This window comes from Pelophylax lessonae (genome assembly GCF_965119305.1).
Source record: "Pelophylax lessonae genome assembly, chromosome: 6".
Lineage (NCBI taxonomy): Eukaryota > Metazoa > Chordata > Amphibia > Anura > Ranidae > Pelophylax > Pelophylax lessonae.
In genome coordinates this window covers 20,541,938-20,566,869 of record NC_138773.1, presented here as the reverse complement: position 1 = coordinate 20,566,869, position 24,932 = coordinate 20,541,938, and the positions used below count along the sequence as shown (strand labels likewise).

Sequence of the window (24,932 nt, the reverse complement as noted above, 5' to 3'; positions counted from 1 at the left end):
TACCCGACTGACCACTCAGCCTCTGACCCCTTGACATTTTTTACTGTACCTCCACATCAGACAGGCTAGATCAGGCCGTGTTAGACAAGCAAATTAAAATTGCCGAAGGAATCCTTCGGTAGACAACAGCATGTCCAAAAGGTCAGAATATAATTTGCCAAAGGCATCCTTTCCTTTGTTTTTCTCTTGCAATTATCTTTTATATTGGTTGAATTGGAGGAAACACTGACCCATCTATAGCTAATCTAATGGTGAAGCCACCCCTTGCTGTAATGCTCTAAAGAAAATTAATTTTCTGCAATGCAGTGTGTTAGCATATGAGGTATTTTTCTGTCAGCACTGTAATATAGCTGGCAGGTGGAATTCCAGATCAAGGTAGAACTAACCAGAAATAAACCAAAACCTGTCTACCAATCCAATTATGAAGAACGAGGAAGCTAAAAAGGTTTATATTCATGATCAGAAAATTGTGTTCTTCACAGATTCATGAGAGAGAGCGAAAGAGATCTGCTGAACATCTTCCACTCTGCAGTGATGGGAACGTTGATTGCACTCATCCTCCTAGCCACAGGTAAGTAGCTCACCTAAAAGTCTGCACTGACCTAAGGCCTTACAGAGGGCTACCCAACAAAAAGGTAAAGTACATTGTATATTCAGGCCGCAATGAGCTGTCCATTATCATACCTAGGAACTCTAAATTTTCTTAGCTGACTTGAGGATTCCTGGAATCATTATACAGCGCCTTGCGAAAGTATTCGGCCCACTTGAACTTTTTGACCTTTTGCCACATTTCAGGCTTCAAACATAAAGATATAAAACTGTAATTTTTTGTGAAGAATCAACAACAAGTGGGACACAATCATGAAGTGGAACGAAATGTATTGGATATTTCAAACTTTTTTAACAAATAAAAAACTGAAAAATTGGGCGTGCAAAATTATTCAGCCCCTTAAGTTAATACTTTGTAGCGCCACCTTTTGCTGTGATTACAGCTGTAAGTCGCTTGGCGTATGTCTCTATCAGTTTTGCACATCGAGAGACTGAAGTTTATCCTCCTTGCAAAACAGCTCGAGCTCAGGGAGGTTGGATGGAGAGCGTTTGTGAACAGCAGTTTTCAGTTCTTTCCACAGATTCTCGATTGGATTCAGGTCTGGACTTTGACTTGGCCATTCTAACACTGGATATGTTTATTTGTGAACCACTCCATTATAGATTTTGCTTTATGTTTTGGATCATTGTCATGTTGGAAGACAAATCTCCGTCCCAGTCTCAGGTCTTTTGCAGACTCCATCAGGTTTTCTTCCAGAATGGTCCTGTATTTGGCTCCATCCATCTTCCCATCAATTTTAACCATCTTCTCTGTCCCTGCTGAAGAAAAGCAGGCCCAAACCATAATGCTGCCACCACCATGTTTGACAGTGGGGATGGTGTGTTCAGGGTGATGAGCTGTGTTGCTTTTACGCCAAACATAACGTTTTGCATTGTTGCCAAAAAGTTTGATTTTGGTTTCATCTGACCAGAGCACCTTCTTCCACATGTTTGGTGTCTCCCAGGTGGCTTGTGGCAAACTTTAAACAACACTTTTTATGGATATCTTTAAGAAATGGCTTTCTTCTTGCCACTCTTCCATAAAGGCCAGATTTGTGCAGTATACGACTGATTGTTGTCCTATGGACAGAGTCTCCCACCTCAGCTGTAGATCTCTGCAGTTCATCCAGAGTGATCATGGGTCTCTTGGCTGCATCTCTGATCAGTCTTCTCCTTGTATGAGCTGAAAGTTTAGAGGGACGGCCAGGTCTTCGTAGATTTGCAGTGGTCTGATACTCCTTCCATTTCAATATTATCGCTTGCACAGTGCTCCTTGGGATGTTTAAACCTTGGGAAATCTTTTTGTATCCAAATCCGGCTTTAAACTTCTCCACAACAGTATCTCGGATCTGCCTGGTGTGTTCCTTGTTCTTCATGATGCTCTCTGCGCTTTAAACGGACCTCTGAGACTATCACAGTGCAGGTGCATTTATACGGAGACTTGATTACACACAGGTGGATTTATCATCATTAGTCATTTAGGTCAACATTGGATCATTCAGAGATCCTCACTGAACTTCTGGAGAGAGTTTGCTGCACTGAAAGTAAAGGGGCTGAATAATTTTGCACGCCCAGTTTTTCAGTTTTTTATTTGTTAACAAAGTTTGAAATATCCAATAAATTTCATTCCACTTCATGATTGTGTCGCACTTGTTGTTGATTCTTCACAAAAAATTATAGTTTTATATCTTTATGTTTGAAACCTGAAATGTGGCAAAAGGTCAAAAAGTTCAAGGGGGCCGAATATTTTCACAAGGCACTGTAACTAGGGAGGAGAGGAGTGATTTCAGATACAATTATTTTGCTGCAAAATTACTGATTCCGCTGTTGGACACATTTTGCTGAGAAAGGAATTTCAACCATTAAGCTTCTTAGGTAAGAATTGCTATAGAATAAGATAATCTTCTCTTTTCTTTTATTTATTTTGAAAAGCTGAAGATTCCTGAGATCATTGTAACTTCATCTGAACAGAGTGATCTTAGAGGTTTAACACAATACAGGCAGTCCCCGGGTTACAAACAAGATAGGGACTGTAGGTTTGTTCTTAAGTTGAATTTGTTTGTACGTCGGAACAGGTACATTTTTTAAGTGTAACCCCAGCAAAAAAAAAATAATTTTTAAGTTTTTTTGGATAGCATAGGGAAGGGTTAACCACCCACTGTAACATTTGTTTTGCTGTCTGTACCCCTGTTCAGAAGATTTCACCTCACTTTCTGTCCCTATGACAATTAGATTTTGAAAATGTTGGGTTGTTGTGGAAATAAGGATTGGTGATAAAGGTTCAGTGGAGACATCTTTTTCCCATAGTAACTCTTCCAGGAGTGAATTCCCCTCCCTAGGGGTAGATTTCTCCTCACTTCCTGTTGTCTCCCTCTGTTTGTAAGTAGTGATGTACAGAACAGTTCCCGGCGAACTTCGCATGTTCGCGTTCGCCGCTGCGGGCGAACATATGCGATGTTCGGTCCGCCTCCTATACATCATCATTGAGGCAAACTTTGACCCTGAACATCACAGTCAGCAGACACATTCCAGGCCAATCAGCATACCTCCCTCCCACACCCTCCCACCTCCTATAAATAAGCAAGGGCAGCATCCATCTTGGATCATTTCTGTGTTACTGAGAGCAGGGAAAGTCCTGCTGCTGCTGCTGCTGTTATAGCTGGGGACAGTTAGTCAGTGTTCCCGGTCTTGTTAGCCAGTGTTCTTGGTACACTCCTGCTGTAAGGACAGCACCCTAAAAAGCCCTTCCTAGGGCTGGTATTTGAGGTTTTTTTTGGATATAGATATATATATATATATATATATATATCTATTGTCCCCAAAAGCCCTTTTGAGGGCTGGTATTTGTGTATTTTTTTTTGTTCTGTGATATATATATATATATATATATATATATATATATATATATATATATCTATTGTCCCCAAAAGCCCTTTTGAGGGCTGGTATTTGTGTATTTTTTTTTGTTCTGTGATATATATATATATATATATATATATATATATATATATATATATATATATATATATATATCTATTGTCCCCAAAAGCCCCTTTGAGGGCTGGTATTTGAGTATTTTTTTAATAAATATATATATATATATATATATATATATATATATATATATATATATATATATATATATATGTAGCATGTCCAGAACCAGAAAAAAAAATTCATATAGGTGTAAAAGGGGTTCCCACCATCCCTGCTCTACTGAAAAATTATCTTTTTTTCTAGTTCTGGACATGCTACAGAGCTGAAACTTCACAGGTTCACTTTTTAGACCCCCTATACACTAAATCACACAAAAAAGTTCTTAAAAATTGTCATTTTTGATAGAGAGCCAATTATTGGAAAAAAAAAAAAACTTAACAAAAAAAACATTTCTTTGGATTTATTGTTTGGGGGGTCTAAAAAGTGTACCTGTGAAGTTTCAGCTCTGTAGCATGTCCGGAACCAGGAAAAAAAGATCATATAGGTGTAAAAGGGGTTCCCACCATCCCTGCTCTACTGAAAAATTATCTTTTTTTCTGGTTCTGGACATGCTACAGAGCTGAAACTTCACAGGTACACTTTTTAGACCCTCTAGACACTAAATCACACAAAAAAAGTTCTTAAAAATTGTCATTTTTGATAGAGAGACAATTATTGGAAAACTTAAAAAAAAAAAAAAAAAACTTAAAAAAAAAAAAAAAATTCTTTGGATTTATTGTCTGGGGGGTCTAAAAAGTGTACCTGTGAAGTTTCAGCTCTGTAGCATGTCCAGAACCAGAAAAAAAATAGAATTAGGGTTAGGGCTAGGGTTAGGGTTAGGGTTAGGGCTAGGGTTAGGGTTAGGGTCAGGGCTAAGGTTAGGGTTATTTTTAGTGCTTAGGGTTAGAGTTAGAGGGGTAGGGGTAGGGCTACTAACTCTATCTCACCGTAACCCTAACCCTAGCCCCTAACACTAAACCTAACCCTAACCCTCTAACCATAACCCTAACCCTCTAACCTTAACCCTAACCCTCTAAGCCTAGCCATAAAAATAACCCTAGCCCTAACCCTAACCCTAATTCGTATTTTTTTCTGGTTCTGGACATGCTACAGAGCTGAAACTTCACAGGTACACTTTTTATTTTTATTTTTTTTTTTAATTTTTCCAATAATTGGCTCTCTATCAAAAAATTAAAATTTTTAAGAACTTTTTTTTGTGTGATCCCTCTCCGGCATGCCACAGTCCAGGTGTTTGTCCCCTTGAAACAACTTTTCCATTACTATTGTGGCCAGAAAGAGTCCCTGTGGGTTTTAAAATTCGCCTGCCTATTAAAGTCTATGGCGGTTCGCCCGGTTCGCCGGTTCGCGAACATTTGCCGAATTTTAGGTTCGCGACATCGCTATTTGTAAGTAGGAGTCATTTGTATGTCGGATGTTTTTAACCCGGGGACTGACTGTAGACATCTGCCTTTTGTCACCGGACCTATATAGCCTGAGTCTGTAGAATTGGTGTAAATAGTCTGTCACTATTTCATTGGACAACTGTGTGGCAAATGAAGTTTACTGCTGATAAATGTTATGCACTTGGGGGATAAAAACATACATGCATCATACGTAACAGGGGGAGTACAACTGGATGAGTCAATTGAGCAAAATCCTTTCTAGATTTCGAGAGGTATGGACTGCAGAGATAGGGACACTATTTGGCCCCTGTACAAATCATTAGTAATACCTCACCTTGAATATGCAGTTAAGTTTTTGGCACTGTATCACAAAAAGGGTATTGGGGGAACTAGAGAAACTGCAGGGAACAACAACCAAAGGGGCATGGAGGAGCTCAGCTTTGAGGAAAGATTAGAGGAACTGAACTTATTCTCTATTGAGAAGAGATTGGGGGGGGGGGGGGTATGATCACTGGGGATATAGTTACACAGTTGGTATGGTTGAAAAAAGACACCAGTCCATCCAGTTCAACCTATGTTGTATGTGTGGGTTTATGTCAATAGTGCATAGTATATCCCTATATTTTGTGTACGTTAAGGTGCCCATTTAATCATTCTTTGACACTATTGACACTCCCCGCTGATACCCCTGCATGTGGAAGAGAATTCCACATCCCTACCTCTCTGACAAGTAAAGAACCCTCTATGCAGTTTAAGGTTAAATCCCTTCTCTTCCAAATTCAGTGAATGGCCGCGTGTCTTTTTAAATTCCCTTTCTCTGAATAGTTTGTTCCTTATGCTAGGGTCGCCAGTACAGTATTTGTACATTGATATCATATCCCCCCTCAATCGTCTCCTCTCCAGATAGAATAGGTTCAATGCTTGAAGTCTTTCTTTATAACTGAGATCCTCTAGTCCTTTTTTTTTTTTTAGCTTTGTGGCCCTCTTTGGACTCATTCCAGTTCCAGCACATCCTTTCTGAGGACTGGTGCCCAAAACTGCATACTGAAGATGCGGCCGGATCACAGTCTTGTAGAGTTAGAGAATTAGCGTTTTATCTCTGGAGTGAATCCCCTTTTTAATGCATGCCAATATTCTGTTGTCTACTAGGACCCCCAGGGTCCTTTTGAATATTAGATTCCTCCAGAGGTTCTCCCCCTAGCGAGTAACTTGCGTTCGTATTTTCTTGCTGATTTTGTACGTTTGCCCACTGACAAAGAAATAATCAGTCTATAATTGTAATGGTCGGTTTATTTTAAAAGTGAGGGACAGAATAACAACAAAAATATCCAGAAAAACGCATTTCAAAAAAGTTATGAATTGATTTGCATTTTAATGAGTGAAATAAGTATTTGATCCCCTATCAATCAGCAAGATGTTTGACTCCCAGGTGTCTTCAATACAGGTAACGAGCTGAGATTAGGAGCTCTCTCTTAAAGAGCGTGCTCCTAATCCCGACTTGTTACCTTTATAAAGGACACCTGTCCACAGAAGCAATATATCAACAGATTCCAATCTCTTCACAATGGCCAGGACTCCCAGGTTCGCTATTGTCACACAATGGGTGGGCTCGGGGCGCACTGCTCTGCGCCCCGGCTCCACCCTTTGAATCACCCTATTAGAGCCTCTGGCTCTAATCAGGTGATTAAAAAAAAAATAAAACATTAAACTCCATGCGTCCGGCGCCCCTGCATGCAGATTAGGGGGCCGGATGCATGGATGGGGGGGCAGCGCCCCTGCGCCCTCAATACACCGGCCGCCACTGCTGATAGACCTTCTGGAGTGCATCTCTTCTGGCGAATAATTTATCTTTGTCTCCAAACAGACCTTTTCTTGACTTCTGGTCACTTTCAATGTTAAAAGGAAACCAAGCCTGTGTTCCTTATATGGGGTACATTTGGTTCTTTATTGTATAATTAATAAAGAAACCCCAATAAATTGAGATGACTTCTCCGTGGATGCCTGTCACAAACTCTGTCTGTTTTTTTCCAGTATACTTTCTTTTACAATGGTATGTGCCTGTCATGGTATATTAGAATTTCTCAGAGAAAACTATCATGTAGCACCCTCCTATGATAGGTTGCTTGAGAGGTTCAGGTAAATTTAGTACTTTAGCTCCTCTGTAATCACTGAAGCGGTGTGTGATTATTTTTGGCGGTTCTGGGTCTCACTGGCTGCAGGCTTCACTGCTTGCCCCTATCTTCTAGTAGATTCTACAATGTAGTGGGTTAGAAGAGGCAGACCCTGGGCCTGAATTTTCATGTGGTCTCAGCCAATCCCTAGGGGAAAGGATGCCTAGTAGTTGGCTAAAAGTGCAAAAATAGTCTGGGGTCAGGGGTAGCAAGGTTCTTGTACAGGAAGAGAAGACCCCAGCTTGAAATGCTTCCTCCCTTCTGGGCAGTATAGCTGAAGTCTGCAGGAATTCATTGATGTGCCAGCTCAGGGAGAGTTGGGGGACCTACTTTCTGAAAGGAGCTGGAGCCAATTCAAAGGGGTTCACTGAGGATCTGGCCTGGAGGTTCACAGGAGAAGTGTCTGGTCGATATTGAACAGAGTACATGGGGACATTGTGAGGGATCCTAGCAACTGCTGCTGCTTTAACCCTTTGAGCATCTGCTCCAGTGTTGCTGATTTATGACTGTTCCTTCACTCAGAGTCCCAGGGTTGTTTGTTCTTTTATGGTCTGCCAAGAGGAGAATTGTCCTGAAGGGTATAGACAAACCAAAGAATATCCTCTTAGTGCTCTAAATTTGGAGTATCTCAAAACCCACCCTGCACTTCATCCAAGTGCAATGAGCATTAAGACTTAAAAAGACTTTCCCTCTCTGGTTCTTGAGCCGTGCGATTGTCCGTGGTGCTGTGTGCCTGGCTGCTTTTTTTCACTGCAGTTCCTCCTCATGGATTCTCTACTACCAGCATTTAATGAAAGTCAATGGCATCTCTTGGAGGGGCATGGTATTCCTCCGGTGTTTTGTGGTATTCATTGATAAAGTTACCTGTATGTAAATGTAGTTGTAATTTATCGCCATTAAAACAGTTTAATCTGCACAGTTCAGTGCATTCTGTTTCTGCTCTTATTGATATATCTTCTTATAAATGGGTATGTACATTTAGAATTGCAGGCTATAGCCTCAATTCACAAAGCTTTAGCACAAGGATATATACTTTTATTTTAGCCACATGACAGTCATTTTTAAACCTCACTAGACCTAACTGATAATAACTGTCACCTTTTTTTGAAAATAAATAAATTTTTCATGGTGTGTTAGTTATGTGAACTAAGCCTTATACCTAATGTTACTGTCATGAATCAGCAACAGGGGTTTCTGGATCTGCTTGGCTACACTTAGAGCCGGTTCACACTGCCGCGACCATAAGTCGGAGCGACTTTTACCGCGATTTCAGCGCGACTTGCGGCTTATATGACAGATGACTTTGTGTTTGGCCAATCAGAATATGATGTGTTGTGACCTAATTCCCCTTTACTATTTTTTTTACTCATTTCCTCATTGCCCACCAGTGCCACGTATCAGTGTCCACCAGTGCCACTGCCCACCAGTGCCACGTATGTGTCCACCAGTGCCACTGCCCACCAGTGCCACGAATTAGTGTCCACCAGTGCCACGTATCAGTGCCACGTATCAGTGCCACAAATCAGTGTCCACCAGTGCCACGTATCAGTGCCACGTATCAGTGCCACAAATCAGTGTCCACCAGTGCCACATATCAGTGTCACAAATCAGTGTCCACCAGTGCCACGTATCAGTGCCACATATCAGTGCCACAAATCAGTGTCCACCAGTGCCATGTATCAGTGCCACGAATCAGTGTCCACCAGTGCCACGTATCAGTGCCACGTATCAGTGCCATGTATCAGTGTCCACCAGTGCCACGTATCAGTGCCACTAATCAGTGTCCACCAGAGTTCCTGAACCTATTCTCTGAGAAAAAAAGCCCTGGTGCCACATATCAGTGCCACGTATCAGTGCCACGAATCAGTGCCACGAATCAGTGCCACGAATCAGTGTCCACCAGTGCCACGTATCAGTGCCACGAATCAGTGTCCACCAGTGCCACATATCAGTTCCACGAACCAGTGTCCACCAGTGCCACGTATCAGTGCCACGTATCAGTGCCACAAATCAGTGTCCACCAGTGCCACGTATCAGTGCCACAAATCAGTGTCCACCAGTGCCACGTATCAGTGTCACGAATCAGTGTCCACCAGTGCCACGTATCAGTGCCGTGAATCAGTATCCACCAGTGCCACTTATCTGTGTCCACCAGTGCCACTCACACAGACCAAGCAGAGATAATGGAATATATATACCATCACATATATATATATATATATATATATACCAAATAGGCATGGCTGCAATGTGGGGAATGCCTGGCTAATCTCTTTCTTCTTCCTGGAAAGTCTGATAACAAGTCACTTCAATTAAGATAAGGAGGCGACTCCCATTGAAGTATATGGGACAGGTCGGATCACAGGTCGCCTCAAAGTAGTACAGGACCCTTTTCTGAAGTCGGAGAGACTTCAGTAGTGCCAATTAAGACTGCACTGATTGATTAACATTGCTTTTGTTATGTCAAACGACCTGGGGCAACACAAGTTGCCTCACAAGTCGCGCTAGTGTGAATGGGCTCTTAGAAAACTGAGACCAGACCAAATATATAAAAAGAAAACATTAGTTACAATGAAACAAAAATCCATCCAAACACCAGCATACAGAAACACAACAAACAAAAAAACAAAAAAACAGGGACAAAATGCCAAACTAACAACCTAACAGAATAACAGAAAGCCTAACTAGAAAGCAACTATATAAAATATTTACAAAATAGGGAACACAGAAATGCAGGGTAAAACTAGGGGTTCAGGGAGCAGATGCAAAGGGGGAACCAAAACTGGGATCGGGAACAAGAGGGAGTAGGTACAAGGCAAAAGAACAAGTAGGATAAATAGCAAGCAGTATCTGGCAGCAAAGCAAAACACTGGAGTGGGAGGAAAATGTACAGGAGGATCTAAACACTCTCCCAGCAGCAAGCATCAGGTTGAAACTGATTACTGGGATCTACTGGCTGCTGGGAGACACCTGCTGGTGAACTCCGGAGCTAAAACCTTCTGTTCTGGGAAGCACAGTGCCACCAGCAGGTGATCCAGGTCCTGACAGTTACATAATGTTTCAGCATTATTTCCATTAATCAGATCACATTCATATAATTTCAAAAGAAAGATAGATACTTTTAATTATATCCTTTAGTGTTTGGTGGATATTTTTGACTCATTTTTGTATAAATAGTTGAGGATAATCAACTTCAATGATGCTAATTGAAGATCCACTCAGTGCTCCAGGTTGCCCCCTTCAACGGACTCTCCTTTTCCCCCGGATGTCCCTCCCCTCCAGCAGTATTTTATGTTTCCTTTTTTTATACTTACTGTTTTTCTTCTTCAGCTCAGTCACGTAATGCACAGGATCCTTTTCCTCTTCAGAACTTCTCCAGGTTCCTAAAGTGGTTCTAAAATCTCCAGTTTTTTTTACCTTAATACATTGTATGCATTAAAGTAAAAAACCTTCTGGGTGCAGCTCCACCCCACAGTCTCCCTTATACTTACCTGACCCTCATCTCAATCCAACAATATGCATGAGAACAGCGTCTCTCCTGTGTCTCTCTTTCCTCACTGGTTCACACAGGAGCGGAAGCTATTGGAAGCTATAAGCTGCTTCTGTCAATCACAGCCAGTGAGCCAATGAGAAGAGAGTGGGGACGGGGCCGAGCCACACTCTCTGTGTGAAGAGGCTTGCTATTGGGGACATTCAGCAGGGTGGAGGAGCCAGGACCAGGGGACCAAAAAAGAAGAGGCTTGGGGCTGCTCTGTGCAAAACCTTTGCACACAGCAGGTACGTTTAACATATTTGCAACCATCTAACTGTTGGCCATATCAATATTGAAATGGAGGCATCCGTCTCTGATTGATAAACAAAAATTGAAAATTAGGCCAGAAGGAGAAGAGGTGGAACTTTGAGTGATGCCAAAAATCATATAATCAATAGGAACACTGTTAAATAAAAAGTTATACATTTATTAACATGAGTTAAAACATCCCCACAAAGTGGGACTTAAATGACAAATTGTTAAAACAACCACATAAGCAATCAAACCCATGTAGCACATCACAGCATGAGCCTGGCAGTGTTAGTGCACAGCAGAGTACAGTCCCATTGGTTCTTGTCCAAAGTCCCAACGCGTTTCAACGTATCCAAGTCTTCTTCAGGGAGATGCTGTACTGTAGGATAATACTGATATATCTGAAAGTATAACATATATTCAAATACATGTATATATGAGACTATAACATACACAAGTGGTCTCACAAAATGGATAAAAGGAATTACAAAAATGACAAAATTGTGCTGGGAAAAGTGGGAATCCATCCAAGCATAGGAATTAAATAATGTGGGGAGGTGGAACCCCTCCCCCCCTCCCACATACACACACAAGGCAAAAAGTCAATAAGAGCAGGAAGAGATTGCGCGGGCCGTGGCCGCAGAGGGAGTGAGTGGAAGGAAGGTAAGTATACTTTCTTCAAAAACAAGGTAAGTAAAGAAAAAAAAATCGGGACTATCCATTTGTTGTTTAGGGGATTTAAAGCAAGTGGATGGCCCAAAGTTGTTTTTGAGGCTGGTTTAACTTCATGTAGTATAATTTGTAGGCCTCAGATTGGTATTCCCATAATTCCTATCATGAGCGATAAGACATTCATTCATATATGCTTTTTTGGGTGAATACTGGATTGTACTTAATCTGATGAGGGCGCTCTTACCGGTATTGCTGCCAACTAGTCCCTTTTTTCTGGGTTCTTTTCTCTGGGATGGTTTTTTTTGCCCTGTGTGTGTGTGTGTGTGTGTGTGGGGGGGGGGGGGGGGGTTACATCGCTCCCTCATTATTTGATTCCTATCAGGGCTTTTTTTCTCACAGAATAGGTGCAGGAACTCCCTCCCTTCTGAGTCCCCCGTAACTCCACCCCCTACCCACCTCCTAGCACCGTTCCTTGGTTCCATCTCTGACCCACCTCCCAGTACCACCCTATTTAGAGAATATAGAACCAAGTATCATTTTGTGGTGCTAAGTATTTTGTATGGAATTTGTTCATGATAATAAGAAAGTCATTAAAATAGATCTAGCAACAATGGACACCCCAGCGACAATAGTTCCAGCCCAGCAACAATAGACTCACAATAGTCAGCATCAATAGACCCTTCAGCAGCCAGCAACATCAGACCCCTCCCTCAATAGTAGATCCCTTTCAGCAACAATTGACCCCCTGCAACATAAGACCCACCACCAGCAACAATAGATCATCTACCAATAACAATAGACCTCCCCAGCAACAATCGAACTCCCTGCAAAAACAGATCCACTCCAGCAACAATAGATTCCTCAACAGCCAGCAACAAAGACTGCTCCCTCAACACTAAATCCACCCAAGCAACAACTGACCCCCCAGCAACAAAATTCCCACCTTGGCAACAATAGATCCCACACAAACAACAGAAGACCTTCCCAGAAACAATAGACCTCCTTCCTCCACAAAAATAGCATCCAGCAACAATAGATTCCCCAGCAGCCAGCATCAATAGACCCTCCAGCACACCCCAGCACCCCTTGCCAACACATACATTCAGTTCAGGAGGTGCCGGAACTGCGTTCCCCCGCGTTCCCGCTGAAAAAAAGCCCCGATTCCTATGCTTGGATGGATTCCCAGCACAATTTTGTCATTTTTGTAATTCTTTCTATCCATTTTTTGAGACCACTTGTGTATGTTATAGTCTCATATATAGATGTATTTGAATATACAGACCATCCTTGTTTAACGACTGCTCAGACTTACGACCAGCTTTTTGGCCACTGTACATCATTGTATTGTACAGTACAGGATTTTTGTTGTTTAGATGTATGTTTTCTGCAGTTATCCAAATTAAAACAATGTTATTGAGTTGGAGTTTTGTCTTTAGACCTTTTTTTTCAGAATACAGTACAGTACAGAAGTTAGGAATGCTTAAAATATTGATTACTTGTGGCTCCTCCTTTAACAACCAATTTGTTTAACAACCTGGTTGCTGGAACAGAACCTGGTTGTTAAGTGAGGAGAGCCTGTATGTTATAATTTCAGTATTATCCTACTATCCTGCATCTCCCTGAAGAAGACTTGGATAAGTTGAAACACGTTGGGGCTTTGGACAAGAACCAATGAGACTATACTCTGCTGTGCACTAACACTGTTGGAGCTGGAGAGAGTCCAGAGAAGGGCAACTAAACTGATTAGGGGATTGGAGGACCTTGATTATGAAGAGCGTCTACAATCGCTTGATTTATTCTCCCTGGAGAAGAGACGCCTGAGGGGGGACATGATAGCAATTTTTAAATATCTCAATGGGGATCGCAGCTTAGAAAAAAAAGCTGTTCAGTCGAAGGGATTGCATGAGGACTCGGGGGCATACAATGCGATTAGAGGAGAAGCGTTTTAACCTCAGGCAACGTGGGGGGTTCTTTACTGTTAGGGCTACAAGATTGTGGAATTCTCTACCACAAGAGGTGGTTTCTGCGGGTAGTATGGTGGCTTTCAAAAGACTCTTAGACTTACATCTCAAGGATCAGAACATTCAGGGGTATGAGAGATGATTATGGCCACACACACCTACACAGGTTGAACTGGATGGACTATTGTCTTTATTCAACCTCACCTACTATGTAACTATGTAACTATGTAACTGTCAGGCTCATGCTGTGATGTGCTACATGGGTTTGATTGCTTATGTTGTTGTTTTAAGTTTGTTAATTTTGTGGGGATGTTTTAACTTATGTTAATAAATGTTTAACTTTTTATTTAACAGTGTTCCTATTGATTACATTATTTTTGGCATTACTCAAAGTCCCACCTCTTCCCCTTCTGGCCTATTTGGTAATTTTTGTAGGTTTAACATGTTTGTTATTTAATTTTTTTTTTTTTTTTTTTGCTTGTATCACTTTGATATGGTGATATCTGCCTGCATTTTATGTTGTGAATGAAGAGTACTGGGGTGAGTCACAAGATCGTCTCAGTCCTCCAAATAGAATGACCTGGGGAGCTTTTAAAAAAAATACATATAAATGAATTGGGCTTCATACATGGCTAAAATTTGTGTCATCAAAATCTTTTGTGCTAGAAACAGTCAAGAGGATTTTTATCCCCTGAAAGGTAACACGCCAATAAATATGGTTTTATTGTTTGTGTGTAATATTTATTTACTTATATAATTATTTTATTATGGAAGATAAAAAAGTTCAAACTCAATTTTTGTCTTTTTTGCTTATGTCAGCCGGAAATGCTGTTGGTGCTGCTGATTATTCAGTGTGTGGTTCGCCCTTGGTGTCCAGTCGAATAGTTGGTGGAACAGATGCGTTGGATGGGGAGTGGCCCTGGCAGGTCGCTGTTTTAGATAATGAAATAGATGGAGAATATTTATGTGGAGGCTCCCTGATCTCACAGGAGTGGGTTTTGACGGCAGCGCATTGCATCCACTAGTAAGTATAACATGTTACCTTTATATACCAATTCATCTTCCATCAGACACAAATCATTTTGCTTTTGGAAAAATGTTTCTAAAAATCCCTCATGTATATATTTATTGATATAGTGTTCATCTTTCATGAAGTGGCCCTTTTAAAACTGTCAGGTGTGCATCATTGATTGGTTTATGCTCCCCTGTGTGAGCGATAGATAGATAGATAGATAGATAGATAGATAGATAGATAGATAGATAGATAGATAGATAGATAGATAGATAGATAGATAGATAGATAGATAGATAGATAGATAGATAGATAGATAGATAGATAGATAGAGGGCTTTTTTTTCTCAGGCAATAGGTGCAGGAACTCCCCCCTTATAAGTCCCCCTCTCCAAGAACCGTCCCTTGGTTCACCCCCTACCCACCACCCAGTACTGCCCCAAGTATCAGTTTATGGTGCTAAATAATTTGTATGGAATTTGTTCTTGTCTAATAACAAGAAAAGCAGTTAAATAGATCCACTGGAGCCAGCAACAATAGATCCCCCAAGCAACAATAGATTCCCCCAGAAACAGTAGACCCCACCCCAGCAACAATAGATCACTCACACAACAATAGACTCCCCCAGCAACAATGGACACCAACCCAGCAACATCAGGTCCCTCCAGGAGCAATAGATTCTCCCAGCAAAAATAGACCCCACCCCAGCAACAATAGATCCCCCACAAGCAATAATAGACCCTCATACAAAAACAGATCCCCAACAGTGACAATAAACCCCCAGCAGACAGCATCAATAGACCCTCCAGCACACCCCTTGCTTTTATATAGATTTAGTGCTGGAGGTGCCGGAACTGCGTTCCCCCGCGTTCCCGCTGAAAAAAAGCCCTAGATAGATAGATAGATAGATAGATAGATAGATAGATAGATAGATAGATAGATAGATAGATAGATAGATAGATAGATAGATGGATGGATGGATGGATGGATGGATAGATAGATAGATAGATAGATAGATAGATAGATAGATAGATAGATAGATAGATAGATAGATAGATAGATAGATAGATAGATAGATAGATAGATAGATAGATAGATAGATAGATAGATAGATAGATAGATAGATAGATAGATAGATAGATAGATAGATAGATACGAGGGGGTGCTGATAAATATTGAGCCTTACCCAGAAAACATTGAGCTAGGAAGCTGTAACTGCCACACTATTCTACATATTCCCACAGGAAGTCAAAGCACTTGTGACATCTGTCCTGCAGCTTCTTAAGTCTCTGTCTGCAGATAAAATTCTTCTGAATTTTACCCTAACCCTAACCCTAACCCTCACCCTAACCCTCACGCTAACCCTAACCCTCTAACCCTAACCCTATGTCCAGGGGTATGTTTTCCGGGGGAATATTGTCCGGGGGGATATTATTATCCGGGGGGATGTTTTCCAGGGGAATATTGTCCGGGGGGATATTGTCCGGGGGGATATTGTCCTGATACCAGTCAGAAGGAGCCAGTTCAGGTGAATAGGGTGGATGGTGCATCACTTGAAAGCCTAAGGAGGTCAGTTTTGCCATTGTTTTACCTTTACACATGTTTCCTCTTTTGTTAAGTTGTCAAAAGTTTTGGGATCCACTTTGCTGCAAGCTTTCTCATTTCCAAGTCGTTGTGGATAATGGCACCAACTCTCTCACGTGATATTCCCAGATATGTAGCAATAATTTTGCTGATATTCGGTGGTCCTCCATGATCATGTCATGGATGGCTTTCACATTTGCAGGAACAGAGCCAGAAACAGGCCTTCCACTGAGTTTCTCACTTTCAACACCAAAGTAGACAACCCAACGTTTAACTGTTACATATGAAGGGCCACTGTCACCCAAAGTTTGTGACATTTCATCATGGATCTGCTTCGCACCTTTACCTTGAAGAAAAAGGAACTTGATTATGGTCCTATGCTCTTCCACGTTGAATTTTTCTGAAGGTGCTGCCATGTTCAGTTTGTAACTGAAAAAGAAAGATACGTTAAAATCATAATTAGTTGATTTTTGCACCATTGAATATAAACAAATTGGCCAATACACCCTGCAGTTTACAGCTTCTTAGCTCAATTTTTTTTCTGGGTAAGGCTCATTACTTATTAGCACCCCCTCATAGATGTGAAGAGTAGCCTATACAATAACCTGAGCTCGTAGTTCACCATCTGGATATTAGGAACACACTTAGGGCATCATGAAGGGTGCTTTGAACTCCTCTCTGCCCAGAACTAAGCAGCATCCAGGTATATTCTACAGGACAATAGGAGGGGGTTCTAACAGCAACATACATGGGATCACTGCCACAATGCAGCCTAGATTTGAAGTCTCTGGGGTGCTGAACCTTCAGCCTGAGATATGGACTTATTTAGAACAATGTCGGTCTGAAAGTGATGCCATGCCTCTGCTAAAAAGTACTGAACCATGTGCTTTACCTATTTGTACACCCACCCCCTCCTCAAAAGAGGATGCAACAGTTAAAAGCTTCATTCTGCATACAACCTACTGTATATTGCTTTTTATCTGCCCTTTGTACCTGTAACCTGATTACCAGACCCTGAATCCTGTACCTCTGCTTTTGCTTGGCTTTCTGCCTCATTGTGACCTTGACCTATGGTTCCAGCTGTTGTTCCTGTGCAGCTGCTTATTTGCCGGTAACCCAGTTATGGTCTAAGGCTTTGTGTGTTGATATTTTCATCAAAACTTGCTTTTTAGAACCCTTGCTGCTAGGAGTGTGAGGAGTGTCAGCTGAACTGCAAACTGTGACCCCCCTAGACAGAGAGTGACTGGAGGCCCGGGGGACCAGGAGCAGAGACGGCAGCGTGGGGAGAGACTGACAACACTCAGGGCAGCCATCAGGGGGGGGCCCATACACATGTAGGGGGCCCAGGTGTTCTGAGGGGCCCGGCCGTCCAGGCCCCAATTAACAAGACCGAGTTGTTTCTGCTGTAGTAACTAGCAATTGCTAAAGCAGGGTGGCTGCAGAGTAAGCCGATGCAGCTGAAGGGATGTTTCTTTGTTGGATTGCGCTGTCTCTTTGCTGGAAATATGAGGCTGTCTCTTTGCTGGATTGGGAAATCTCTTTGCTAAATATTTGAGGCTGTCTCTTTGCTGAATATATGGGGATGTCTCTTTGATGGATTGGATTCATTTTAATTTATTAAGTTGTGAGAGTGCTAAAATAGAAGTGGCACCCACTGAGCTACTGAAAGACTCGGTGGGATGGCCAGTGGACGGATTCGTTGGGACGGCCAGAGGGTGGGCACTGCAGAATGTTGGTGGTCAGGCCCGGAGGGGCCCAGGCCTAAAGCTGTGTAAGGGGCCCCAAACTTTCTGATGGCTGCCCTGAACACTGAGCTGGCTGTCTTAAAGAGGAGCCAAGGAGGGACCAGGGAGTGACAGAGGACGGTGAGTGTATCTACATAGTGGAGGGGGAGTGCATGTGAGAAGCAGGGAGGGACAGGCTGACTGGGGGAGAGAGAGGAAACTGACAAGCCCTGCAGAGGTAGACTGACCTGTGACTGACTGTGACCTGCGACTGACTGAACTGCGACTGACTGTGACCTGCAACTGACTGTGACCTGCGACTGACTGTGACCTGTAACCGACTGTGACTGACTGACCTGCGACCGACTGACTGATCTGCGACCGACTGTGACCTGCGACTGACTGTGACCTGCGACTGACTGTGACCTGTGACTGACTGACCTGCGACCGACTGACTGATCTGCGACCGACTGTGACCTGCGACCGACTGTGACCTGTGACTGACTGACCTGTGACCGACTGACCTGCGACCGACTGTGACCTGCGACCGACTGTGACCTGTGACCGACTGTGACCTGTGACCGACTGTGCTCTGCGACTGTCTTGTGACTGGGTAGCGGATGATTCTCTTGCGACTGGGTAGCGGGTGACTCTCTTGCGACCGAGTAGTGGGTGACACACTTGCGACCGAGTAGCGGGTGACTCACTTGCGACCGAGTAGTGTGCGCCTGGGAGTAACTGTCTGTCAGGGAATACCTTGCGACTAGTGAGTACCTGGGAGGACTGGTAAGTATCTTAGCAACCGGTGAGTATCTTAGCGACCGGTGAGTATCCCAGGTTTAGTACAAGGGAAGATAGAGGTAGTGTAGGTAAGGAATAGCAGGTTGTTACTAATCATCCCCATAGAGTAGAGGGTAATAATGTCTGACAGGTTTGGGGATGCCACTCAGTTCACTTCTTGCTGCATTTATGCATTCCTTGATGAACCAATCGAGGGCGAATACTGCTGTGCAAGATGTGAGCAGCTGGTTTCTCTGGAAGCCCAGATCCTGGATCTAGAAAACAAAGTGGCATTAACAACCTGGAAAGGAGCTTGGACATTACCCATCAGGTGCTGGCAGGGGCCAACATAGAGAAGGGAGGAGTAGAGGAGATGCAGGCATCAGAGGTAAGCAGTTAGGTGAGGGTTTGGAAGGGTAGATGGAAGAGCACCAGGGAGGCCAGTCCTGAGTTGGTACACCCTAACAAATTTGCCAAGTTGCATGATGATAGGGATATCAGCTCAGGGGTGGCAGTGCTGGAGCAGGTGCCCTCCTCCAGCTGCCAGGGGAGCAGCGGCTCCAGGAAGGAGGGGGGCCGAGACTCAGGAAAGGTTAGACAGGTTGTGGTAGTGGGGGACTCAATTATCAAGGGGACAGAGAGGGCAATCTGTCAAAACGATCAGTATGTTGTTTACCGGGCGCTCGAGTTTGGCACATCGTGGATCGGGTAGACAGATTATTGGGCGGGGCTGGGGAGGACCCAGCAGTCATGGTGCATGTTGGCACCAATGACCAAGTGAGAGGAAAGTGGAGGATCCTAAAGAACGATTTCAGGGACTTAGGTAATAGATTGAGGAATAGGACCTCCAAGGTGGTTTTCTCTGAAATACTGCCGGTACCTCGAGCCACACAAGAGAGGCAGAAGGAGATTAGGGAACTTAACAAGTGGCTGAGGAATTGGTGTAGGAAGGAGGGGTTCGGGTTCCTGGAGAACCGGGCTGACTTCTCAGTCGGCTGCCGGCTCTTTAGTAAGGATGGGCTGCACCTTAATGGGGACGGTACAGTTCATTTGGGGAGAAAGATGGCCACCAAGTTGGAGGGGCTTTTAAATTAGGTAGGAAACGAGGGTGAGGGCTCAGAAGTAGAGTTAGTCAGGAGGGAACAAAGGACAGAAGTTATTATTAGGGCCAGCAGCGACAGTAGATCCGTAACGTCAATTGGGGGGTCTGTACGGGCAAACCTCAGACCCAACAGGAATAAAAATAAGCACCATTCACTATCCACTTCCACAAAATAAGGGGGGTATATGCCAATGCCAGGAGCCTAGCTAATAAAATGGATGAGCTGGAAATGTTAGTACATGAGGAGGACATAGACCTTGTGGGAATAACAGAAACTTGGTTTTGACCCCTCACATGGCTGGCTGGCCAATATCCAAGGGTATTCTGTGTACTGTAAGGACAGGGTAGGAAAAAGAGGGGGAGGGGTATGTCTCTATGTCAAGAATAATGTAAGGGTGATAGAGAGGAGCGAAGGGCCGGAAGGATTTGCCCCCTTAATGACCAGGCCATTGTCCTTTTTTTCCCCACAAATAGAGCTTTCTTTTGGTGGTATTTGATCACCCGTGCGTTTTTTATTTTTTGCGTTATAAACATAAAAAGAGTAACAATTCTGAAAAAATAAATAAAAAATATATATATATATATATATATATATATATATATATCACATTCTGCTATATAACACCCCCCCCCCCCCCCAAAATGTAAAAATGTTCAACATTTTAGACCAATTTGTTTTCTGCTACATATTTTTGGTAAAAAAAAATCACAATAAACGTATTTTGATTGGTTTGCGTCTACTAACTACGGGAAAGATTTCTGTCATTTTTAATTGTTTTTTTTTTTTTTACTAATAATGGCAGTGATCTGCAATTTTTAGCAGGACTGCGACATTGCGACGGACAGATCGGACCCCTAACTGACATTTTTGACACTTTTGTGGGGACCAGTGACATTACTACAGTAATCAGTGCTAAAAATATGCACTGTTACTGTAATAATGACACTGGCAGGGAAGGGGTTAACACATTGGGTGATCAAGGGGTTAAATGTAAGCCTAGGGGTTGTTTTCTAACTGTATGGGGGTTGGGCTTTTAAAATTATCTCAGAGACCTGTGATCCTTCATAGAAAGATCACAGGCACCCTGTGATCATTCAAGGGAGAAGAACGGTCAGCTGTGTTTACAATAACTGACCGTCCTTCTCTCTCAGCGGGGAGCGATCGCGGGTGTCAGGCGGCAATCGGAGCCACCGGTCTTGTGCATCGGAGGCCCCCTAGCTTCAGGCGCGTGACCGACGTAGAGCTACGGCAGTTCGCACAGGAGGGCCAGCCTGCCACAGTAAATCTGCGGCAGACGGTCCTAAAGTAGTTAAACATGAAAACAGTATCATGGGTTTCAAAATACTTCAACACTTGGCTGGGTGTACCAAGATGTCCGCTGCCGCCTTCTGACTGTAGGGGTTCTGGCAGATTAGCAAGCCTGCTAGCGGTGGAACGCATGCGCAGTAAGTATTTTTGGTAAGTCAAAAACACGGTGAAAAATGTCAGCGCAAAAAATGGTGCAACATATAAAATGTGCAAAAATAATATTATGAGAAGTGATCAATGAGAATAAGAGTCGGTTCACACTGGGGCGACACGACTCTGCACGACTTGGGGAGGCGACTTGTCAGTCCCGTGCACCACGACTTCGGAGCGACTTGCAGGGACTTCACATAATGGAAGTCTATGCAAGTCGCACCGAGGTCGCCCCAAAGTAGTACAGGACCCTTTTTCTAAGTCGGAGCGACTTGTGTCGCTCCTATTAGAATGGGTCCTGTGCTACTCAATGGACCGCAACCGAGCGCGACTTGTCAGGCTGACAAGTCGCCTGACAAGTAGCGCTAGCCTGAATGGGCTCTTAATGTGCCACAAAAATGATAAATGCATAAATATTTGAAAAAAATATGCAAAAAAATATATATGCACAAATATTAATGTGTGTAGAACAAATCAATATTAGTGACTGGCAGCATCCACCAACTGTGTCCACACTACACAATAAGAATAAAGAAAATCAAACAGTGTTGCGCCAAATATATACAATAACACAATAAAATACAAAGGGAAAAATAATGTGCTTCAAGGTGAAAAATAAAGAGTCCAACAAATCAGGTGAAAAAAGTCTTCAATACTTCACACCACAGTGACTGTGCTCACCAACTCTTCACCAGTAAATTTGGCCTCTCACCTCACTTTTAGACCCCGGCATCACCAAGGGTCTAAATAAGCTTGTTCCCTCTAATGGGGTATACACGAGATGGTAACATCAATGGGTATGTATGAAAGATTACTCCAATCCAGATCGGTCCAATACATTAATAGACAGATAAATGGACAAATCTAGTGCTCTCCGTATGGTAAAATAATCCAGGTATTTATTAAATTGCACTTACATGAATGAATGATCAAAACAGCATAAAAGAATTGGTTGCAAACAATCCAGAACGCTCGTCTCGAGTCGATGTGACGTCAGGCATTCAGGCTCCGCTCCCCATGCGCGTTACGTCAGCCCGTAAGTATTGACTTCCTTGGTAGGGGAAGCACATTATTTTTCACTTTGTATTTTATTGTGTTATTGTATAGATTTGGCGCAACACTGTTTGATTTTCTTTATTTTTTGGTAAGTTAGCTGACAGAACGTCACTTCCGATAGCTGATCTGACAGAAAACCTGCAGTCGGAAGGCATAAGTTTGTGCATAATACTGTTGAAATAGGCATTTTACTAAACCATCAATTACATCCATTACACATCTTGTTACACCTAGGGATGATCGAACGGTTCGGGTCGACCATCGGTTCGACCCGAACATTGGCTGTTCGAGGTTCGGCCGAATTTAGAACTTTTTGCCCAAAAAGTTCGGAATTTGGCAACCAGAACCGACCAAAATGCAATGGTTCAGGAAATGGACTTTAAAAGCCCGTGATTGGACCAGAACCATCAGTAAAAGCCAATTGAGGGGGCAGAAGAATGCTAGGAATGTGATTGGAGTGACTAGGGGGTCCATAGGCCAATCATTAGTGAATACGCCCCCCAGTATATAAGATAGCCCCCGCCAAATTCCTAGCATTGTTATACAGGGACATGGAAGAGAGTGGAAGCAGTTCTGTTACTTCTGTTACAAAGTGTCATTTAGCAATTTTTAGTGTGAAGAAAGGGATATCTAGTGTAGTTAGGGTGCTCTTTTCCACTATAGTTAGCTTTAATTATTCAGTTTCTGTAGGGAAAGTGTTAAGTGTAAGGGGACCGTAGTGTAGTGTAGGGTTAACTGACTGTGACTGCTATGGCAGGGTGACAAAACCCTTCCATGTCAGGGTGACCGCTATAGAGAAAAGATTGTTTCTCTTAGGTCACATTCAGTGCACTAATATTGCTTCGCTCCTGTCAGCATTCTTTTTGCTGCAGGCGTTGATAGTGCTTTTTTGAGGACATGTTTGGAGTCAGGCATGATATCTGAACATGTGTATAGGGGTATATATACACACACATGTCTGTATATATACACCTGCACATATATAGGTGTGAAAGGAGCAGAACACTATACTTTTGCTAATGAAATAATTTGCACTAATATGGCTCCGCTCCTAACACACCTATATGTGTGTAAGTGTAAAATACATATAAGTGTGTGTGTATATATATATATACCCCTATACAGAAGTTCAGATGTTTTGCCTGCCTCCAAAGAACCCAAAAAAATGCCCAAAAAAACGCCTGCAAGACCAAACCTGGGCATTTTTTTTTTGGCGCTGGCATTTTTTTGGGCATTTTTTTTGGTGATTAATAGTCCCTGGGGCATGACCCAGAACCCTAGGCACTTTTTAGGGGCATTTATTGGGTTTTAGGGCTTCAAAATTGTGTTTTTTGATTACCGAAGTTCGGGTCCCATTGATTTCAATGGGGTTCTGAAATCCGGGCCGAACTTTCGGGAAGTTCGGATGTTCTGGCCGAACCGAACTTTTGGAAAGTTCGATCATCCCTAGTTACACCCAGCTAATGGCTAAAATGTGACACCTCATGCATGATTATGATCATGAGTGGTATGTAAAAAAATAAAAAAATAAAAAACACAAATATTACCCATAAAATGTTTATATTTAGTCCTCATTAGTGTAATAAAAAAAAAATGGGGTCAAAATATAAACTGTTGCACTTTTACACTGGTTGCATGCTCCTGTTACAGTCCATTTAAATTTTCAAAGTTGCCTTCAAAATGCAAAATATAGCAAACTATGTGATAAATAAATAAAGGGAAAGGACGCATATATTTTTAAAGGTAAATAAAAAAAAAAGTAACAGCCTATTACAGGATTAAAAGAGTTTTTCTGCAATACTTTCCTTCTAACCCAAGCTGTTCCCAAAATAACTTCTTTTCTGCCAGTAGATGTGCTCAGCCTTTCAGACTGAATGACGGCTGGTATCATTCAATTTAGCTCCCCTGAGCCTATGCTGACACAAACTCCCTTCCAGCCTGTGACTGTACAGTGATGAAGAAGCAGCACAGTGATGGGCTCATCTCTCTGTCACTCTTCTCTCTCCCCCTGTCTGCATGCTCAATTCCAGCATATGAACTGAATGGTTGGTTCCTTGTACCGTTTCTTCCTCCCTTAGTCTGAGCTCTGCTCTACAGTAGGGATGATCAAACTTTTGAAAAGTTCGGTTCGACCAGAACACCCGAACTTCACGAAAGTTCGGTTCGGATTCCAGAACCCCATTGAAATCAATGGGACCCGAACTTCTGTAATCAAAAAACACCATTTTTAAGCCCTAAAACCCAATAAATGCCCCTAAAAAGTGCCTAGGGTTCTGGGTCATGCCCCAGGGACTATTAATCACACAAAAAAAAGTTCTTAAAAATTGTCCTTTTTGATAGATAGCCAATTATTGAAAAAATTAAAAAAAAAAAAAAAAAGAGAGATTTCTTTGGATTTAGTGTCTGGGGGGTCTAAAAGGTGTACCTGTGAAGTTTCAGCTCTGTAGCATGTCCAGAACCAGAATTACAGCATACCAAACCTTCAAAAATGACTTTTTTGCTTAACCGCACCTTTCTTTTGCTCATAATCAACGGCTCAGCCAATGTGTATGATGGGGACATAATGCAGTGCACTGGGAACAAGATTAGAGGTTTTTTTGGAAAAAGGTGCTGTCTCTTTAAATGTGCATATAATTAACGGGTGTATTTCCACAATGGGGC

General features: G+C 42.5%; 1 protein-coding gene across 1 annotated transcript in view; it reads left to right on the top strand.

The window, feature by feature from the left end:
- Positions 1-486: 486 nt before the first annotated feature.
- LOC309558211 (transmembrane protease serine 9-like) overlaps positions 487-24,932 on the top strand; it is a gene marked incomplete at both ends in the record, with an annotated part of 116,697 nt that continues 92,251 nt past the window's right edge. The window contains 2 exons of the mRNA XM_082261233.1: positions 487-571; positions 14,375-14,579. Of these exons, the coding sequence (XP_082117359.1) occupies positions 487-571; positions 14,375-14,579 (290 nt within the window). The remainder of the gene's footprint in view (positions 572-14,374; positions 14,580-24,932) is intronic.